Source organism: Rissa tridactyla, chromosome 2 (genome assembly GCF_028500815.1).
Source record: "Rissa tridactyla isolate bRisTri1 chromosome 2, bRisTri1.patW.cur.20221130, whole genome shotgun sequence".
NCBI classification, from domain to species: domain Eukaryota; kingdom Metazoa; phylum Chordata; class Aves; order Charadriiformes; family Laridae; genus Rissa; species Rissa tridactyla.
In genome coordinates this window covers 121,374,050-121,392,200 of record NC_071467.1, presented here as the reverse complement: position 1 = coordinate 121,392,200, position 18,151 = coordinate 121,374,050, and the positions used below count along the sequence as shown (strand labels likewise).

General features: G+C 38.0%; 1 protein-coding gene across 6 annotated transcripts in view; it reads right to left on the bottom strand.

Annotated features, from left to right (window-relative positions):
• CAPN7 (calpain 7) overlaps window positions 1-18,151 on the bottom strand; it is a 35,910-nt gene that overhangs the window by 3,890 nt on the left and 13,869 nt on the right. For 4 of the 6 annotated variants that reach the window (XM_054189610.1, XM_054189611.1, XM_054189612.1 and 1 more), the window contains exons 9-20: window positions 17,262-17,355; window positions 15,515-15,661; window positions 13,661-13,767; window positions 12,418-12,538; window positions 12,042-12,186; window positions 10,113-10,212; window positions 8,331-8,466; window positions 7,804-7,879; window positions 5,227-5,372; window positions 4,458-4,520; window positions 1,383-1,513; window positions 49-141 (exon numbers count right to left, since the gene is read on the bottom strand). In XM_054189610.1, coding sequence (XP_054045585.1) covers window positions 49-141; window positions 1,383-1,513; window positions 4,458-4,520; window positions 5,227-5,372; window positions 7,804-7,879; window positions 8,331-8,466; window positions 10,113-10,212; window positions 12,042-12,186; window positions 12,418-12,538; window positions 13,661-13,767; window positions 15,515-15,661; window positions 17,262-17,355 — 1,359 coding nt within the window. Of the gene's footprint in view, window positions 1-48; window positions 142-426; window positions 607-1,382; window positions 1,514-4,457; window positions 4,521-5,226; window positions 5,373-7,803; window positions 7,880-8,330; window positions 8,467-10,112; window positions 10,213-12,041; window positions 12,187-12,417; window positions 12,539-13,660; window positions 13,768-15,514; window positions 15,662-17,261; window positions 17,356-18,151 lie in introns of those variants that run through there. The other 2 variants (XR_008464642.1, XM_054189615.1) reach the window with 2 other exon arrangements.

The window sequence follows — 18,151 nt, the reverse complement described above, 5'->3', positions numbered from 1 at the left end:
ACCTGAAGTACGTTTCAAACCTCTAAGACTTCATTAAGCGAGTATTACCTGTAGTCACCACTGCTCTTCTTCTGAAAGCCATAGGAACCAGGATCTCCTACTGTTGAGACTGTGACGAGTTCAAAACCAACGCTGTATTGCCTGCAAGTGACGTGACAGACCCGTTACTTTAGTTATTTGGGTCCTCAGGATTACCATGAAGAGGGTTATTTATTAAAAACTACACAGTGTAACTGGAAGACATCTGAAAGTTTTGTCACATTTGTGACAGAAACATTAAGTCAAACTTATCATGACACAAACGTAGAATTTGGAGGAAGATGGAACACATTTCAGGTTCAGAACTAGACTATACAGAACATGCCTGCTAGAAATCCACCTCTGCATTTAAGCAGACTTGAAGTGGTTAAACATGTGGGGACATACTCGGATGCCACATGGCACAGATCCTGGGGTGTGATCTGATCGCTGTCACAGGAATCGATGTCAGCGATCTCAGCAGAGAATTTCTCATGTTGCACTATAACTCGGGAGGGTTTGTCTACTACCCGTTAACGCATGTGACAGGCACCATTGCCCCTGTCATTCAAACCACCCAAACAGGATCTGCAAGTGCAGAAAAGAAAAAAATGCATACAAAACCCCACTCAATTAGTGGAACAGTATAACCACACCTTTGCACTCATATTCATTTCATTAGAGAAGGAGTTTCCTCAAAAAGGGGAGGATGGATAGAAAAGTGCTGCTATTTTGTGGGGCCCACCTTACAGCTTTGCAAAAGATAAACGCTTGACCGCATGTCAGGCGATGTTGCTATTTAGAAGCGCCGTATGCTGCTATTTTGAGGTAGATCACAAATTTTGCCAAAGGAATTTGACCTGCTTAGGTCTACTCTATAGGGCACTGACACCCAATACTTCTCCTGGCCTGCTAGCAGCAGAGTAAATGCACATTCAGAGCTGAAGCTACTGCACAGGCCACTATATAATAGCCTGTAAGGGTTTAGTACCCTGCATACTAACTCTACTACAAAAGAAAAGGAATTATGATGATAATTAATTTTAAGAGGAAAAAGAAAGTCCTTTGTACCTTCCTCCCTTCTGTGAAAGGCCAAGCTCTGCTCAGATCCCAAAACTAAAGACAAAGAAGGCTCCTGCTTTCCTTGTAGGTCAAGAATTTCCTTAGTAGCAAATGTGCAGGTTTAAATCAGTATTGATGGTGAAGTTCGAAACATAAGTTGTACTAAATCTGAGCCACCTCCCATACCTTGTCTTCTGGATTTTCAGGGAGCTTCCCACCCTCCCCGTGGAGGACACTGGCGAAGCTCTATCTTTAGCGCATAATACGCTTGCTGTGTTGATGCACGCTTATTCTCTACAAACCTTGGTCCCCGTAGTTCAATTAATAATGGCCCATTCTTGTCCAGCTGGAATTGATAAATGGGGTTATTTTTGTAGGTGTCTCTGAAGTTTCCACATCCTCCAGCACTGTGACCTTTCCACTGTCCATTAACCTGAAAGAAGCCAAAAAAATTTTTCTGTAGAAAATACTTTATATCCTGAGGATTTCTATTGCTTATTTATACACACAAAGAAGAGTAGAGGCTCCTCTCACTTTAGAGGTCACTGACTTTAGTAATCTCTCCTAATTTTTAAAGTGCAAGTGAAAGACTGTGTTAAACATTCAGAAGGTTTCCCTGCAGTCCTCTACCCATCTCGATCAAAGCCTTAGATTCCTTAAAAGTGTACTGTATTATTTTCAGCTTATATTAAATTAGTAACAAGTGACTGTTTCTTAGCATTATGAACTGCATCTAACGAAGGATCTGTGTTCCCATCTATCCCCTGACTACTGGACTACATGCGGGTTATTTTTTTGGCTCAGACACTCCTCTGTTGTGCTAAATGAGAAACAACAGCAGTGGCACAGGAAGTACAGTGTGACTTGTGTTATAACCTTTGCTTTTGAAATTGCTGCCTCCAATCCTGTCCATTCACCTCAGTGCACTCTGAGAACCAGCATTACTGGGACAAGATATCCGTTAAGGACAGATTCCGCAAGGACAAAGACATACAAGAAGAAAAAAAGCTGCTCAGACTTTGAGAAACAGGCCATCTGTTTGCAAGTTCTTCCTGCTAGTCATTAAACTGAAAGGTTAGACTTGTAAGACATGCCAGGCATTCACACAAATTTAGAGCCGAAATCCATTTCTCCTGTTACTTCCCACCCCTTTCTGTCAAATCAGCAAGGAGCAACATTTTTTCTTGTGATTTAATTTCTTTACTCAGTGTCCAAAAACCTCAAACATGGCAAGTTTGGAAGCAAGAGGGATTTCTCTCCCCACCATGATACTACCCAGGAACCTAAAGCTGCTGTTAGCTTTCCAGACCTTTTCCACTTCACTTAGTTCCACGAATCCCTGTAGGGCTTGGTGAGCTCCAGAGGTGACCACTCAACTTCAGTATAAGACATCTAACAGAAATTGCTTTCACTGGTAAACTGTGAATTAGTTATCTGCTTGTTTTTTAAATGTGATGACTTCTGAGCAAGCACCAAATAAGAATTAAGCACAGGCAACTTTTTGTATTTAGTTATACACAGAGCCAGCCTTGGATAGATAGAACATGCCTTTTATTTGAATACTAGACGGACATCTTCAAATAATTAACAGGAGGTTTCCATATACTTAATTTTCTTTTGAAATATAATACAACATAAAACAGATGTCTTGCTTCAAACAGGCTGGTCACCTTCAATGAGTTTTTGACCTCTTAAACCTTCTATCTCCCTAGTAACAAGCGACAGGACAAGAGGAAATGGGCCCCAAGTTGCCCCCAAGTTGGATATTAGGAAAAATTTCTTCACCAAAAAGGTTGTCAAGCATTGGAACAGGCTGCCCAGGGAAGTGGTTGAGTCACCATCCCTGGAGGTATTTCAGAGACCTGTAGATGTGGTGCTAGGGGACATGGTTTAGTGGTGGACTTGACAGTGCTAGGTTAATGGTTGGACTTGATGACCTTAAAGGTCTTTTCCAATCTAAATGATTTTATGATTCTATCTATCTCCCAAGCACTCCCCCAAACTAAGCCCAGATTTTAAGAGCTGAAAATGACAATGATTTCTGGAAGCACCAAGGAAATTTTCTCACTGTTCCCAGGAATCTCTCTAGCCACTTACAGTTCTCCAGAACAGGCTAGCTTCAAGGGGCTGTCCCAGAAATACCAGCTGGTAGAAAACAGTGTCTGAACCCAAGAGCCTAGCTGCAAGCTGACATGGTCCCCTGACCACACAAAGCAATGTAATCCCTGGCTTCAGGCACGAGTGTCATAGAAAATGGACTGTTCCACTGTGGCTCAGGCTAGCCTTGTTTCTCTCTTCCTGAAGAAGTTACTGCTTGGACAGAAGATTTCTGCCTATAGTAGGATTCCCCAGGGTACGCATGGTAGGTACAGAGATTAAAGTTAACAGCTGCTGGTTTATTCTTTCTTGAGGATAAAATTGCTAATACATGAAAATACATGCAAGTTACTTTATCCTGTGAGCTCTTGGCTATATTTATACTTCATCTGAAGAAGGTATAACTGCAGCTCATGTTGACAGCTGAAATATGAACAGCAGCTGGCCCCAAAACCGCCTGGGCTTCTGACTTAATTTCAGTCAGGTTTTTTTGCTCTTTCCCCTTCTGCTGTACTCCCAGGGAGCATTTCTACATTAAGTGTACCATGGGTATATTGCCTTGATCCTGTTTGGCAACATGAGTTCTTATCCCAAAGGTTACAGACCTTTGAGATATCTTTGCAAAATTTAGGAACAGTAATGTATCACAATATCACCATCCTAAATTCATTTGTCAGTCTTGCCACTGGTGCCTTTGGTTTGCCATTGCTGATTCTGTCCCATCATGCCAAGAGTTCTTCCAAGAAAATCACGCAACACTCTCAAGGGAAAAATTAGCAACGCTCTTGCAGGGTTTTCACTCTGCAGACAATCTGATCTCTGCAGAGTAATTACATATTAGGATACAGCTTGTTATTCTAAAGGCCAGTCTGTTCTACAAAGGCTTTACAATGTCTCTGCAATGGTACAGAGATAACAACACACCCTGCAACAAAGGAGGAGATCATATACCAAATGCTGGTGAAAGTTAAGCCACCATCCACACAGAGTGGTGTGAACAGAGTGAGGCAGCCCAACGACTTCTATGTTGGTATGAAGTATGCTAACAGTGCAGCTAATTGTTTGACAAATTACATGTAACCTGAGTACAGGATTGGTCTTGTGCTAATAACGCTTAGATTAAGCTTTAGTTAAGAAGTTTCACCTGTCAGAAGATGGCCTAAGCTGACATTTTTTGGCAGTAATATAAAAATATATTTTAAAACCTTGTATATCTCAAATATAGAAAAGCCAAACCAGAATTACTATCCAGTGACCCATAAAGGAAAATATTTCTTTACCCGTTTTGAAATGGTGTAGGGTGTAGGAATCTTGGAAAAGGTGAACTTGCACAAGGAATACACCTGTGTTGTAAAAGAAGCAGCTGGTCACACAATCATCTTGCACTTTTCATATGAAATCATAACATGTTAAAAAAAAAAAAAAGCAGAATTGCCTACACATTATTTTTAGATTCTTGTTCACTACATGCCTGTGTTACTCAGACGACCCCATCTGAAACACAAAATCCAGAATTGTGCTGGGACTAAGAAGACTTAGTTCTACTTAAATTTTTATTGAAAAAAAAAAAAACCAACAAAATTGAAACAATCTGTATTTTACTTTTTTCAGGGACAGACATCTAGTCTTGATCATCACATGACTCAGCAGTTACAGAAAAACCCAAATACTGAGTCCAAGGACTTAGATAAGTCGAAAAACTTTAAATCTTAACTTGAATCTAAAATAGGCTTATTTTGGACATGTAGAAAGCCAATGCTCTGCCTGTACCCAGATATTATTTTTTTTATTCTAGGAAATTAAAGTATTCTTCAGCTGATTTAATTACTAAAATTTCATTACTAAACCCACACACGCTATATTGTCTTAACTGCAATGGAGAACATTATCAAGCACTTTTTATCCAGTGGTTCTGCTCCATCATTCACAGCCTCCCTCCCCAGAAATAACAGTATCGATCCAGAATCACACTTTTTTAATCAAATTTACAAATAAAGGACGCTTTATAGTTTAATTGCTTACATTCACAATGAAATCAACGCTACGTACCCTGATGGTGTAATGGATAGTGTTTTGTTTCTCGTACTGGGACACCACTAAGGTAAACGTATGGGTCCCTGGAGAGGTCAGCTTTATCTTGGTCAGATAATGAGGACTGTTGATCCGAATACCATCAATATACGGAGGAGGATCAGCTGGAAAAAAAAAAAAAAAAAAAAAAAAAGGAAGACTTTTCCCTCACCAAAAAATCCCCCAGCTCAGTAAACTTCTTAGCCATTTTATATCAGTGAATTTTGTCAGGGAAGTCAGACTTTTGGTACCAAGGTTAGACTGTAAGCACGCCTGAGTGCTCTTCGAAAGAACAGAGTTTCAACATTTGCTCATAAAAAGGACAGATAATCTTGACAGCAACTGTCATTTTCAGGAGAGGTACACCACACATGACAAGACACAAATTCTGCACTTGAAATTACAGCTTAAATCCGATGACTTTCAAGAACTGCTATATTGATCTCCCACCAATGTCACTATTCAAAGGAGACCTACTGTGATTATGTTGAAATTTAAAGAGAAACATAAGGAACGTTTGAGAACTCTCTAAAAATCCCTCTGAAGGGTCTGTTCTTTCTCCATTGTCTGTACAGTTCCAGAATGCAAACTGCTGAAATGCAAGCTTTGAAACATGTTAATTTCTTTAACTAACACACACTTTCTCTCTCTCAGAATCCTTGTGATCATTACACAAATGTAGTTGCATCCCACTACCAATGCACATGTGGTACTTACTATAAACATCCCAAATATTTGCTTATACAATTAGAGAGTGTAATTTGTTATTTGGCCTCTAATTGGTTCTTTCCAGACTTCTTTTAATTTCAATGAAGCAGGAACAAGTCTGGCCAATTACTTCAATAGGCCCAGGATCAGGTCCTTTTATTTTCTTCCACAAAGCAACATGGGAGAGTGGAAAGGATTAATATAAAACAATGAGAAGCTTAGGAAGGGGAAATCTCGGCCTCGCAGCCAAAGGATTAACCTGCTTTGTTTTGATCTCATTTTAACAGATGGTAAAAGTAATACTGCAGCTTGACCAATCTACTTCCATGGAAAAAGGTTTTAAAAGAGTTTGAGCTCATGAGATTAAAAGTTTACAAAAGAGTTTGGGTAGCGAGACAAAACATATGAATCATCCAGTTCTTGCTAGTGGTCTTGCTGGAAGACTGTCTCTTTCAAGCACAACTGAGCAACTCCCTCCACTACACAAACGTGTTTCATTTGCCCACTTCAGAATGTTTTCAGTAAGACAGCATGTAAAATAAGCGCTGCTACAAGTACTAGCAACTCAAACCACGTCTTGGGCTGGAAGGACAAGCAGATGCTTTAACAAGATCACCTCTTGCAAAAACAGGTGATGATTTGGTCAGGTCTCAACAGATGTCTTCTGCAGAAAGACAGCTTGGATTCTAGGGTAATTGGTCAGCAGAGTTCACTGAACAAGACCAGAGACGAACAATGCAGTCCCTATCAGCCATTCCAATAGGAAAAACCCCCCACAAATTCCACTCTTTGGTGAAAAGGAATTAAAAAAGCTACTCTCTAATTAACTGTTGCTAATACCTGTTGCATGAGCAGCTACCTGAATGCAATCCTGGTTCTAAAGAGGTTCCCTACCTGCAAAAGCAACAGGCCAAATCCTACCTATACTTTGAAATACATTGAAGTGTTCAGCTGTATCTTATGAACTTGCTTAGGTACTTTGCTAAGCCAAGTTCATAGAACACTAGTGCTGGAGCACCTCTCCTATGAGGACAGGCTGAGAGAGTTGGGGTTGTTCAGCCTGGAGAAGAGAAGGCTCCGAGGAGACCTTGTAGCAGCCTTCCAGTACCTAAAGGGGGCCTACAGGAAGGATGGGGAGGGACTCTTTAGCAGGGAGTGTTATGATAGGACACAGGGTAACGGGTTCTAACTGAAAGAGGGTAGATTTAGATTGGAAATCAGGAAGAAATTCTTTACTGTAAGGGTGGTGAGGCACTGGAACAGGTTGCCCAAAGAAGCTGTGGATGCCCCATCCCTGGAAGTGTTCAAGGCCAGGCTGGATGGGGCTTTGAGCAGCCTGGTCTAGTGGAAGGTGTCCCTGCCCAGAGCAAGGGGGTTGGAACTAGATGATCCTTAAGGTCCCTTCCAACCCAAACCATTCTGTGATTCTGTAACAATTAACCTTGATTATTTTCATTTAGTAGAAGCTATAAACCTTAAAATAATTTCACAAATCTAGGAAATAACTATGCTATCAGATAAACAGAAGCACGGTATCTGTTCCCTCTAAGCATTAACTACTGCCAGTGCAAAATCAACAGAACAATAAAGAAAATGCTGTGCCGTAAGAAGTGTCAGCAGAACTGTGTAGACCTCTTAGTGTGCTTCCAACATGTACAGCTTGGTTTATTCCTTCTGTGTAGGCTGCTGAAGGTGGTCAAACAGAGCTAAACAACTATTTCAGAAGATTGACCTCTTAGACTGAGGCATCCAGTTTTAAAGAAAAAAGTGCCTTTCCTCTCCACGAAATCCCTTGCAATTCTTCATTTATTTCTAACATCACCTTCTTGACAATTAAGGTACACTAACCTGGATAGTAAACTTTTTTGCCATCAGTCTTGTATACAACCATTGTAATGAATTCCCGATTGTGTGCAAAGTCATCCTATAAAAAACACAAAGCAAGCAGATTTGTACACTTCCATGGAATGCAACTAATGCTTCAGCAGAATCAAGTACACATTCTATCATCCCCTTCGATCACCACATCGCTGATACTTGTATTTACTAAGATCCAGTTCTTTAAAAAAAATACCTGAAATAAACAAAATGTCACTAATTTAACTTAAAACAGTTCAGAGTTATTTCATTACCTTTATGGTGAATATAATCACCTCACTCAAATTTACTCTGCGTCTGTTTCAACAATCCTGTATACAATTACATATACCCGCTGAATTTAAAATTCATACGTATACATAGGCGTACATACCTGAACATGAAAATACAAGCAGTAATATACTAATAACATAGAAAGCTATATAAAAAAAAAAGAATTCACAGAAGATATTACAGAACTCAGAATATAGAAAACATAAAAAAAAATAAGCCGGCACCTTATCTGTGATGTGCCTGCTAAGCAGAACCCAGACGGCAGCACCACCCTGTGGACACTGGACCTCAAGCTTGTACTGAGGATTATTAGCCAGGCTGTAGGCGTCCTTCACCGGCCCTTGCTTTGCATCCCAAGTACTAGAAGTAATACAGACACGTTATTAGATGAGTAAGACACTAATTGGTGCTTTGAGACCTAACTCCAAATCCTACACATATACAGAGCCATCCATTATCAGTAACAAAATTACCGAAGGTTAATTTTCTGCAGGAATCTGTGACAGTGGTTACATAATACATCAGTGTCAAAAGAATTTTGTTTTATAAGTGAACAATACAAATGTGACAATAAAAAATGCTAAATACAAACAGTGTGGCACAGAAAAAGCTGAGCCGTTCAGGGAGTCCAGGCTAGCTAATTATTGTGATGATGGCAGACACCACATTTATAATTAAGGGAAAAACACCTACGCTTTTGTAACCGTAAGACTCCAGATATAAGTTATGGTTAGTTCCAAAAGCTTGCCACATTTTTTTCCTCCAGTTTTTTATTCATATAATTTTTCTTTTAAAATTTGATCTGGTTTATGTTTGGAAGGGTTCCTGCATGAAGTGTTAAAAAAACCAATAAATACATCTTTGAGGTACCCTATTGCAAAATCTGCCTGCTGCCTCGTGAACTGTCTAGACAAGGAAAATAAGGTCTGAAAAATCCAAAAGTGCTGATGACTGCATGCAAAGCGTGGTACGCTGGGAACAGAAATGGATAAAACTGTTCATAAATCCCACTGACCCTCCCACACTTTCAAAACTCAACAGCATGTGTGGAAGGCTGCATTATTAACTAAGCTTCAAATTATGACCATCATTACTCCACTTTTTATGGCAATTGCCACTTAGCTAGGCATTTCCCTATACAGAGGTATGATGAATACGAAAAATAATAGAGAGACAGACAGACCAGTAAGTAGGTGAGCTTTGAGATTCGCATATACACATTACCTCATCTTATTACATCACCACAGTGTATTTTAGAATTAATTTGAACAAAAAGATGGAAGGAGCCTTTACAGATAAAGCTCAGCAGTTGTACTATGGATGAAGGAGCTTGTGCAGAGCTACCATACACAGAAACAGTGTGGAAGCAGCAGTGAAGTGCAGTATAGTGGAGTGGAAAAACAGAGAAAGTCTTGCTTTCAGGAACTGAGACACACTTAACCTCAAACCGTGTGACAAAAAGACTGAATGTGATGGATACTAGCTATGAAGCGGGTATGCTCAGAAAAAAAGTCAGCAGGCAAGGAAGATTACTTATGATAACTATGACTGGTGAGAAATGAAAGTAGTTAAACTACTCGTGACATCAGTCAACACACCCTGTAAAAACAACATGCACTGCACAAATGACTTGCAACTGTCCAGGAAAATGAATTCCAAATAAAGGCTAGGTCACTCAAGCACAGTCTGCTGACTGCTTAAGCAAAACATAGAGGGCGCAAAAATCTGATTTCTATTCTAATAGATTTGTCACTGAGGTCAGAATCTGGTCACATAACCTTAGGTCCACAGCACCATCAGGAAGGTCACTGAAGTTTCAACCATGTTACAGAAGTAGTCAAAAAACAAAGCCTGGGCTTAGAATTTAAAAGTGTAAAGTCAGGCTCAAGGGAGCACGGTTGTAGTCCAACCTCTTCAGCTGTAACTAGGAAGAATGGAAGGAAGGAAACACCAAATCAGAACGTTTAGTCAGATATTGACACAAAGGCTTTTTTTCTTAGGCTAACCTGTGAATACATGTAGATTCTTTAAAAAGACTTGGGTTCCAACTCAAATAAATAACATCATAGTACTGGCACAGGTCCTCCCAGGCAATCCAGAAAATGCCTAAAAAAGAAATGCTGTTATTGTTTCCTTACCAGACACCTTCATTTTACTTGGTTTTCAAAAGTCTTTTTCCAGGCAAATGATCTAGCTTATATAAACCCACATTTCTGTAAAACTTAGTAGTAACATCTGCATTGCCCAAATTTCTAAATTTAAATTTAACCCCCAAAACAAACAAGTTAAATCAAGAAAAAAAAGCTAGTCTCTGCCTATCATCAGGGACTTTCTGAAGCTGTCAGAATGCTTTTATGTTTCAAGCACTACGCAGAAGGCAGGAGAGAATCTGTTGTATTGAAAGAGACATCATTAGGTCATTCTGACTTTCCTTCCCCTTTCCTAGGTTTCTGAAAAAGAAGTTACACTTTCAAACAGGTTCCCCAAATTCAACAACCTACTTCTGCAGTCATCCAGCACAATCAGGTATTCAATCAGCATGTGAGTACGTTTCAATGTGTTTCTATGGTATTTCACCATCTACGTGACTTGTTTTAGCACCCTGAATCCGCTTCATCTTTAGAATATTCTTGGGCGTTTATTCTAATTCCCTGTAGCTCCCTTAATTGCAAATCCAGCCAACAGGAACGCCTGCAAGCTGACAGATTCCTGATGAAACGAACTCTCAAAAAGGTAACAGCCTTATAAGTCTCTGAAAGAGGCAGTTGCAGATCTTGCAGCACTAAAAAAAATAAATAATTAAATGCAGTCAGAATAGCTACCTGTTTAGACAAGACCAGAATGTAAATCCAGTGAGAGGAAGCAACTCCCTTAAAACTATTAGTGTAATTTTATATAAATTTTACCTACTAGATGTTACAGATATAAATTCCTCACTGAATGAATCAGTAAATAAGTAATGAGCTAATCTCATAACTGTCACAAAGCCAGGGCTGCTATTCTAATATTTAAATCAAAAGTTTTTCTTATACATTTGCATGAAGCTCATCATTAAATGCTATAATTTAATGGATTTGGCTGCATGCTGTTGTCAAAATAAAGTGTAACTGAACAAAAGGGTTCCCTTACAGAGCCAAACAGCGACTAGGACACTATAAAAAGAGCAGACATCTATCTCTCTCTGAATGTAAAATGCAGCTTCTGCAGAATTTCTAAACTATCAGCAGTTGCCTGCCCTTCCACCAGCAAACCCACGCCACCTTTCCATGTGCTCCACTCTGCTGTTCCCTAAGGAAGATAGGACAGGACAACACTAGGCATCATTCTAAGTGGTTTCTTTGGACCGTGACATCGTAATGCCACTGTCTCAAAAATGGATCTCAATATACTCTTACAGCTGGAAACAGAATGTATGTAAAGATTTGTTTACAGATATATTAATGTAATGCAAGGGAAGAAAAAAACCCACTTACCTCCAGTGCATAACCTCAAATATAAGCAAGACAAATTTAAATACTGATTACAGTAAACGTGTTGATAGATATTTGCAAATGTTGGAGAAAAAAAAAAAAAACACAAAAAAATCTATTCACATATTAAAAAGCAGCATTACACAGCTTATTGCCAGAATGTTATCTTTGCGCTGAACTCCCCCCTGCCCAGCTACTGAGATAGAAGCACTTAAGCAGAGAGGTAATTTCTTTTCAATTAATTTGAGATACATTAAACAGTCCAGACTATTTAAACCCCAGACAAACCCAAAGTGACAGTTTTATATACAGAAATACTTCCTAAAGTTTTGGGCTATTTAGTTTCTAGTATCTGTTTTACTCTCCCTCTCCTTGTGCTTAAGCATTCCTTTCCACCTTCCTGCAGGGATACACAACAAATATCTACATTATCTGAAAAGACAGTGACTTTTTAAGCTTTATTACCGTTGTCTATTTTCTGAGCTGTTCTGGGATCAAAGTTCAAATACTTTTGTAAATCTGGGGTCCAATTTCTTGTGTCGTTTTCACTGTATCGTCCTTTCCAACGTAAGTGGCTCCAGGGATTTTTTAACTGAAGAAATCGAAGTCCCTAATGAAATAACAAATAAAACTGTCAGATTCATCTTGTCAAGATAATTTTTGTATTTGTATTAACACGGAATATGGACCAATAGCTCAAGAAAATACAGCACCATTAAACTTTCTGGAATTTGCCAATGGAACTAAGACAAAATAAACTGTATAAGCCATTAGAGCAAGTTTCAAACTTGTTTCAAGTTTCAAACAGCCATCTGAAAACACCTTCAGTTTTACTTGATACCTTATATTCTCTTATATCCAAGACTGCGTATGCATGGGTTGGAACTAAACCCCATTTTTCTCCTTCCTCTTCAGACATCACCCCTGTTGCTGTTGTGATAAGGACATCTCCCTTGTGAAATCTGTCCAAAAAGAGGTGAAAAATAGCTTAATTAATATTTTGCAAGTTGCAAACTGACATTTGCCAGACACTGTAATAGTATGTTTTTACACTGTCCATTAGTGTGACCCTGCTTTATAAAAAACTAGAATACAGGGTTTTTTTTATCAGCAGAAATCACTCCTGAAAAAGCCTGAGAAAGTGGAACTATTTTCTTTCAGTATTTAAGTATAGGCTTTAAGTGAAAAATTTGCATTTTCATATAATTTCAAAATTCCATATGTTTTACAAAGAAAAATCAGCATTTATACTATAATGGCTAGATCCCATCCTAATTGCAGTCACAACTCCAAATTGCAATGCCAGAATATCTGCAAAGTTGTTGACAACAGAGAGCTCCTAACCTACTGAAGAAGCACTCTAAAGAGAGTCATGCTCTTTTATCATGAATGCAGATGTTTCAGTCATCAGGTTATCCCCCTTCTACTGCATTGAAGCGCATAAGAAACTGGTTGCACAAAACAGTTTTGAAGGAAATCAAAGTACTTGCTAGCTGACATTTATAAATTACAACCTTATCTTTCACTGTAAGTAGAATTGTTATTGTAGGTCTGAAGAGCAGTATTGCAGTTTTGATAGACTTTTGCTGCTTCTCCAGGAGATTTACTAATGGGGCATAATTACAAAGATCTTGTGATATGCTTAGAAATACTTTATTATATCTACTTGCTAAAGACAGCAGATCAATAGCAAACTTCTGGGGAACTGTGTTGGAACACAGAACACATTTTCTTCTACTTTTTAAATGCTTTGAACTTACACATTGGTTCTAACATGCTCTTCTCTGACTCTATATTCTGTTTTCTTCATCAAGAAATGGGCTAATTTTTCTTCTTTATATTTTTTTTTTCTTCAAATATATCTCATACAAAATTCCACAATATTTTACTGTTCTATTCTATCAATGACACCAACACCTCAATTTTACTTCTTCCAGAAAACACATGGAGGTTTTATAAAGCACAACTTGCAGTAGTATCGAAACACTATCAAAGGATCTGTGGTGCTGGTATTGCTTTTACAGTGGTAACCCAGCTACTACACATCAAGCATTTTAATTACTTCAGAAAAAATAAACTTCTACCTCTGATAAAGCATTCTGAAAGTACTGTCTTTATTGAAAGCTTGATTGTCCGAGTGCATAGCAATTCTTTCAGGTATCCAACCAGTCAGTGCATGAAGATCAATATTCTGAAATGCAAGCATTCAAAAGAAATCAGAATAGATACTACATCTATAAACATATGATGTTTGTACACAAATTATAGAAGTGCCTTGAAAGAAACAGAGTATACACAAGATACAATAGAGCTCTACACATCAAAAGCTGAAGATTAAGACTATATTAAAACAAACAAACAAACAAACCCCAAAACTTATTTGATTAGTTTAGAACATTTCCAAATAGCCTCTCAAAAAAGAAAAAAATCTGGAAAGAGAACTGATGAAACAAACTGGAATTTCAGAGTAATGGAAGCATAAGAGAATAATCAGTCATGCTCAACTCTATGATGTGTTTCATTTATTTTGTTGATTCACAGACTTTTAAAGCACAATCTCAGAAGCACGATTTGGAACCTGTTACTATATACACATTTTAAATAATTTAAGTGTTACTTCTAAGGCTCAGGGTTTGGGTTTTTTATTCTTTTTGGTAACGCTGACACTGACACGTATTTCCATAAAAAGAGGCTTTAATCTCCTCATTTTATCTCCTTGAAATATATTGCTTATCCCCTTTTCTTTTGCTTTGTACTCCTCAAAGCAAGAGCAGAGACTAAAAATGCTTGACGTGTCAATAATGAGCACTGGTGGGTGGGAACTCAAGGAATTACAAGCACAACCCAGCCAGTAAGTGTGATTATACAAGTGTGATTAAGAAGACACAACCCTGATTATAGACGGAAGCTATGATACAGTCGAAAGCAGAGGGGTAGGAAAGGTGGAGATTCAATCTTACAAGTCAAGTTGGTTTTCCAGGTAGCAAGTTAGAGGACAACAAAGGGAATAAAATACAGCTAGTCTCAGCAGCTTCTCTCCTCCAAAACAAAGCAGCCCAACACTGACATAAATATACATAAAACCATATGCTACATTTACCCCTTATACACAGAGACATTTGTCTCCATAATAATTTTTCAAAATGTGATGATTATCTACTATACCCTCCAAGAATGCAATGATCAAGACAGTGATTAGAATGTGAAGAACACCATGAATATAAAAAATATACTGTTAAAATGTTAAAGAATTTTAAATTAAAATCAGAAATGCTTCCTAAGTAACAAGCGAACATTATGCGGGCTACTCATTTCAGTAAACCATCCCTCTTTGACAGAATAAGTTGCATGTCAGTCTAGCTGCAGTATGATGACTGTTTCTTCAGTAACCATGTTATAGGAACCCATCACATATTGATATAAATGAGTGGAACAATCTGATGAACAAACTTTCACAGATCAAAGTACTTGCTCCCTCTATATAGATGTACTAAATGATTAGGCTGTTCCTTTCCTAGCTGACTCTTCTGCCTAACGAGGGAGAGATGCCCTATTTAACGACAGTTAGAAACTGAAATCGGCAGTATTGATAGGGGCAAAAAAATGTATGACTTCACCCATCACTTTAATCTAGACCCTATACAAAACACATATACTTCCCAACCATAAGTGCCAATCCTGCAGTCAGTGAACTAAGATTAACTCTGCCCACCAAGATATCTTGCTCATTCTATTTTGATGGGATAAATCTCATCAAATACAGCTAAGCATATTTGTGAAAGAAAGAAATTAAAAAAAAAAATAAATTTAAGAAAACTGCAAAGCCAATACTTGCCTGCCCAAGCAATTCAGTTTGATTTGACTACAGGGAAAATTATTTGACCCAAGATTATCTAAGTGGAATTTTAGAAAAATCTTAGAAATAGTCTAGTACTTACAGAATTTGATCCAGGAAAATCATATCCTCCCATGACTTTCATGTAAGCCTTTTCTATTAGCGATACCCATAATTCATTCTTATTGTTAGAATAAGAGCAGAGAAGTTCCCCACTATGATCAACAGGTAACTGGTCATCTATGATTACCTGTGTGAAATAAACAAATGGAAAGTGATCATAAAGCTAATAAAATTGTTTTAGAAGTATTTAAAAAATAAAACCAAGCTCTCATTAAAATACAGCTTCTCAGACACAGCCAGACCTGACCATCATTCTCACATGTGGACACCTCTATCAATCCTGCAGTGGTTCGCCCAAATGAACAAGAAATTCTGTTGCCAGCTCTTACTTGCACTGGTCCACTGGGTGACCTGCGATCACCTGCCTTGCTTTTCCCTAGGTAAAATTGAGATCATAGATCATGACAGTATGCTCTTGTAAACTGTCTAAAATCTATTGTAAAAGGTAGCCACAGACATGTTCAGTGTAATTACAAGCATAAAAAGTAAAGAAAAGCCTAACAGTATTCCTCACCTAATTAGGAAACAGAGCATGGACTGTGCTTGGTAGCCAGCAGAAAAATAAAGTAATTTATCTATAAGGAAACAAACTATGTGTCACATCACTTTCATAGTCTCTAGTTCCAGATTTAAATTTCTTCTCTCTGGAAACGAAAAACAACCCATAGCAGCAGTTGTGAAAGCATTAACATTTCTTCTTTAAATTAGGTAGAATATATTCAGCATTATTACAGATTGTTACTGCAGTATTTGTAGCGGTTTGAAACAGTTTCCCAGAACAGATGTTTCAGTTTCACATTGACATTAGTCTGTGCCAATCCAGGCTACCAACACAGCACATTTTCTGTGGTCAAATCCTATTTGTGCAGGAATAAATAATCCTTTTCATAGAAGAGCAAGTGGCCATTCATCCTAACAAATGGCAGCCATTAGGAGATATTTTGGAAAAAGTATTAAACGCAAGGCAAGCACATAAAAGATACTTCCCCGAAACATTAATTCAGATTCTGGAATTTTGCAAGTCAAGGACTTCCTGACCCAGAGGTTATATCTTAACAATTAATGGCCTTTGAGGACTTTCCCTGTACTCTCCTGCCCTGTGAATATGACCACTCAACTTTTGAACTCCCATAAACATTCATCAGTCACTATGATCTGCAAGAATCAGTGCTACAGTTAAGTATTATGTGAAGAAATACATTATTTTATGTCCTTATGTATTGCACTGAAAAGAAAATGAAGTTGTTTGTGAGTTTATGAAGTTCTATCATATATCTTTGGGCATCTCCTCTCCTCACTAAAAATCTGTGGTTATCTGAGTTATTCCTCGAAGGTCATTCCATGTCTATACTCTTCCTGGATGTCCTCCTCTGTATTTTTAGTTCTGTAACTTCCTAAGTCAGAGTGGAAAGTGGATTGCTTGCACACCACCCTATTCATAGATGTGGGATGCATAATTTTGTTCCTGTATAGATTTCATAATTCTTTTAAGCTGTTTAGAGACTTTTCAATGATTTCAATGCGAGTACGGCTATTTTCATGAATGGCTGTAGAAGAAATACCTACATTCTGTTACAAACTTTACAACCAAAATGAATCTCAAAAGGCTTAACAATTAAATTAAAAAAACAATTAAAAGCATAGCTTCACAGTGAAGCAGATCAAGCCTTTAAAATATGTGACTCAAACAGTAACAGTATTAAGTCGTCCCCCCCCAAAGCATTTACCTTTCTAGGTACACCATTGATATGAAGCTTCACCATGTATTTGCCACATGGATTATATTCTGGTTCTCCTTTCTTATTCTGAGGATAAATTATACTGTAAGAAAAAGAAAAAAAAGATGAGGAAATTGTGACATAAATGACTTGGCTCTACGTACGCTGATAACAATAAGAGTGCAATTAACATAGTCTTTCTGGAATTTACATTGAACATATACATAGAATTTCTGATGAAAGAGCAACTCAAATTTAGTAAAAATGCCACGATGTTTAAATTGGTTTTATTTTTCAGGCCTTGCTGTTGCTGCGGTTCTCTGTTTAATATACTAACAAAAAGAACATAAGTAACCTCATTGTTTCTCCAACAGAAGCAAGGCAAACAAATTTATCTTACTATTAAACAAATGGTATTTACATATCTGTAGTATAAATATAGTATTTGCCTGAATGACAAATCAAACATCTGAAGAAGGAGAACACAGTGCAGAACTCACTGCCCTTGCAAAGAATACAAGTTCAGTTCTAATGAATATAGGTTAAAACAAAAAAACCTAAAATACAGTAACAACATTCACACACTGGTCTGGCAACAGGCTCCCAGCAAAGTCTGTCAAACCCACACCAAATTTATCACAGGACACTAGTCGAGGGGAACTGAGATAGTGCTGTTAACATTAGTTCTACAATGAGATGCAATATGGACCACCTGTAGCACAGCAGCTGGCATAGCAAAGTAGGAAAATAAACCTGTAAAGCATAAGTATAATTTCTATTAAAGACCAAAACAAACCCTACGAACTATTTATTAGTCCTCAAAGCACATCTGAGGTTAGACTCCAGTGTCTGTCTACATATCTATATAAAGCTGGCTTCCCTCTCAGAAGTGCTGAAGC